The sequence below is a fragment of the Apis dorsata genome, unplaced genomic scaffold, assembly GCF_000469605.1.
Source record: "Apis dorsata unplaced genomic scaffold, Apis dorsata 1.3 scaffold_465, whole genome shotgun sequence".
Taxonomy (NCBI): Eukaryota; Metazoa; Arthropoda; class Insecta; order Hymenoptera; family Apidae; genus Apis; species Apis dorsata.
Genome location: NW_006263705.1, coordinates 72,198 through 74,496, shown reverse-complemented (window position 1 = coordinate 74,496; position 2,299 = coordinate 72,198). Strand labels below are relative to the sequence as shown.

The window sequence follows — 2,299 nt, the reverse complement described above, 5'->3', positions numbered from 1 at the left end:
CTTTTCCCTTCTTTTTCTTCTTTTTTCTTTTTTTTTTTTTTTTTTCTTTTTTTCTCTTTAAGTTCTTGCATGGTTTGTCATTCGAAAACAATCAATGGTAATTTTTTTCAAGAAAAATTTAACAAACGACTGCCTCCGATATGGGATTCTCGGTGATGTGTATAGTCGCGGTGGGCCAGTCGATTTTCTTACTGCAAACATGATTCAATCCCTCGAGAGAAGCCAGTCTGTAGTCAGCCATTTTCAACGGTGATAATGGTGCCACTGTAAAGAAAAATAAACGAAAATTCCAGGTCAGAGTAATTTGAGTGCTGAATAACATTTTTTTCATCCTCGCATCTAGGTTGTTAACACGAAAGTACCCATATATATATATATATGTTCCGTACATTTGAAAGAAGTAATTTGTATCGTAATTAGAGAAAAAATACGGAACATAAAAACATGAAAAAACGAGATAGATTCAATCATCGACTTAGTTTCGATCATCGAAAGAAAGAAATAAAAATAAAATTAAAACAAGACTAAAAGAATAAAGGTAGAAAGGCTTGCATGCAAAACGAGAAACGAAAAATTAGAATTATGTGTGTGTTAGAGTGAAACTGTTTTATGTGCAAAGCATGTGAATCGGAATCGGCACAATCTGTTGTTCGCTATTCTACTGCCCAGTAATGTGCGGAGTTTTTATTTCGTTGCATGTTTTAATAAACTATCTGTTAATGTCCCACACATGAGTAAATGCTGCTACAAGAAAATAGATTAAATACTCTTGCATTTGGAAATAGCCTGTGCATACGTTCATTAAAAGATCGATTTCTACGAGGAAATGATATAAAGCTCTAGAAAGATTTCTGATTTATCGTTGATTGATAAGGTTATTTCATACCAACTATCGATAAAAAAAATTAAGAACTCAGTCGATAAAACTTTACCATGATCTTGTAATCCTAGTAAATGAATCCTCTTTTCGTAGTGAAAATATCGAGAAATTCATTAAATAAAAAGTTAGTTAAACAAATGTATGAATGTGCGATGCAATTTTGAACTAATCCTCTCGCTGTAAGTAACGATATACTCGATACATTTTAATTACAATCGCTAAAATTGTGCCATCAATTTCTCTGTGTATAAACAAAATTTTCATTCATCATGTATAATTTTACTTGAAAATTGTATTTCATTCCAAGATAAATAACATAACAGCGAGAAGGATAATGATTCTAAGATAATGATCTAAGATCTGAGATATAAAAAATGCACGAGAGTTTAGTAAGTCCGAAGAGATAAACCCACAACATCAGCACCCCGGAAGAATTAGCATCGTTTAAAAAAAAAAAAAAATGTACAATTAATTAGTTGCCTTTTGGTAATCCTTCAGAGATATAGATAGAGAGAATATGCCCGAGGTCGTCCAAGATATGTTAGTCGTGATACATCATCGTCGGTTAATACTTCCCGATAAAAGTTTGAATTCCGACTTACTTAACACATAGACGTGGCCTAACTGACCAACTGCGCGCTTGACTCCTTGCGGCCTTCAATTCCTAATTACAATTACCTTCGGGTGTTGTCGGCGTCACGGGCTTCCGCGGGGATCTCACCACTAAAAGGCACAAAGAAAAACAAATTTTCTTTAAAACATTCAAAAAACAAATAATGGATCATAACGTAGCGTAGGCCATAGCGAACGTTCTCATAATTCTCTCTTTTTTTTCTTTCTCTCTCTCTCTCTCTCTCTCTCTTTTTCATCGAAAAAAATCATTCTCGGGTGCGATGCATCGCTAGGCCGTTTCTCGTGTAATTAATACATTAAATAATAAAAATTAAGCAACGATTTTCGATCGCGATTGTCGTCCATGTTCATGATTTTTCGTGCAAAGCAATGAGAAATTATATTTTTTATTTGGAATGAAATGAATGAGTCGTAAAACAAAAAAAAAAGGGGGAGAGGGAGGAAGGAAATATGCTTTGGCTGTTCATATATAGCAAATAATTTTGATCAAAAATTCTAATGCTACATATCCTTTTTTTTTTTTTTTTTAAACAACTAAAGCGTAAATTTTCCTGATATTTATTATGAACGAAATTTGAGAACAAGACACGTCTACGTTATAAACTTTTGTCTAAACTACTTAAACGATAGCGTGATCCTTAGCACTAGCAATAAGTAATTGAGAAGCAAAACAAAATAGCCAAAAAGCCGATACTACTTTACTGACTACTTCAGTTGATAGCACTAGATATTAATATATACGTACCACTCGATCGATCCGAGACGCGTGGGAAATAAAGGCGCAAG

The 2,299-nt window shown here is 33.5% G+C and overlaps 1 protein-coding gene across 7 annotated transcripts in view; it reads right to left on the bottom strand.

Moving 5' to 3' along the window:
* Positions 1–54: 54 nt before the first annotated feature.
* Positions 55–2,299, bottom strand: part of LOC102675241 (protein NDRG3) — a 31,108-nt gene continuing 28,863 nt past the window's right edge. For 5 of the 7 annotated variants that reach the window (XM_031512531.1, XM_031512533.1, XM_031512530.1 and 2 more), the window contains one exon: positions 55–264. In XM_031512531.1, coding sequence (XP_031368391.1) covers positions 119–264 — 146 coding nt within the window. In that variant the 3' untranslated portion in view covers positions 55–118. Of the gene's footprint in view, positions 265–1,482; positions 1,604–2,299 lie in introns of all 7 variants that reach the window. The other 2 variants (XR_422385.2, XM_006619916.2) reach the window with 2 other exon arrangements.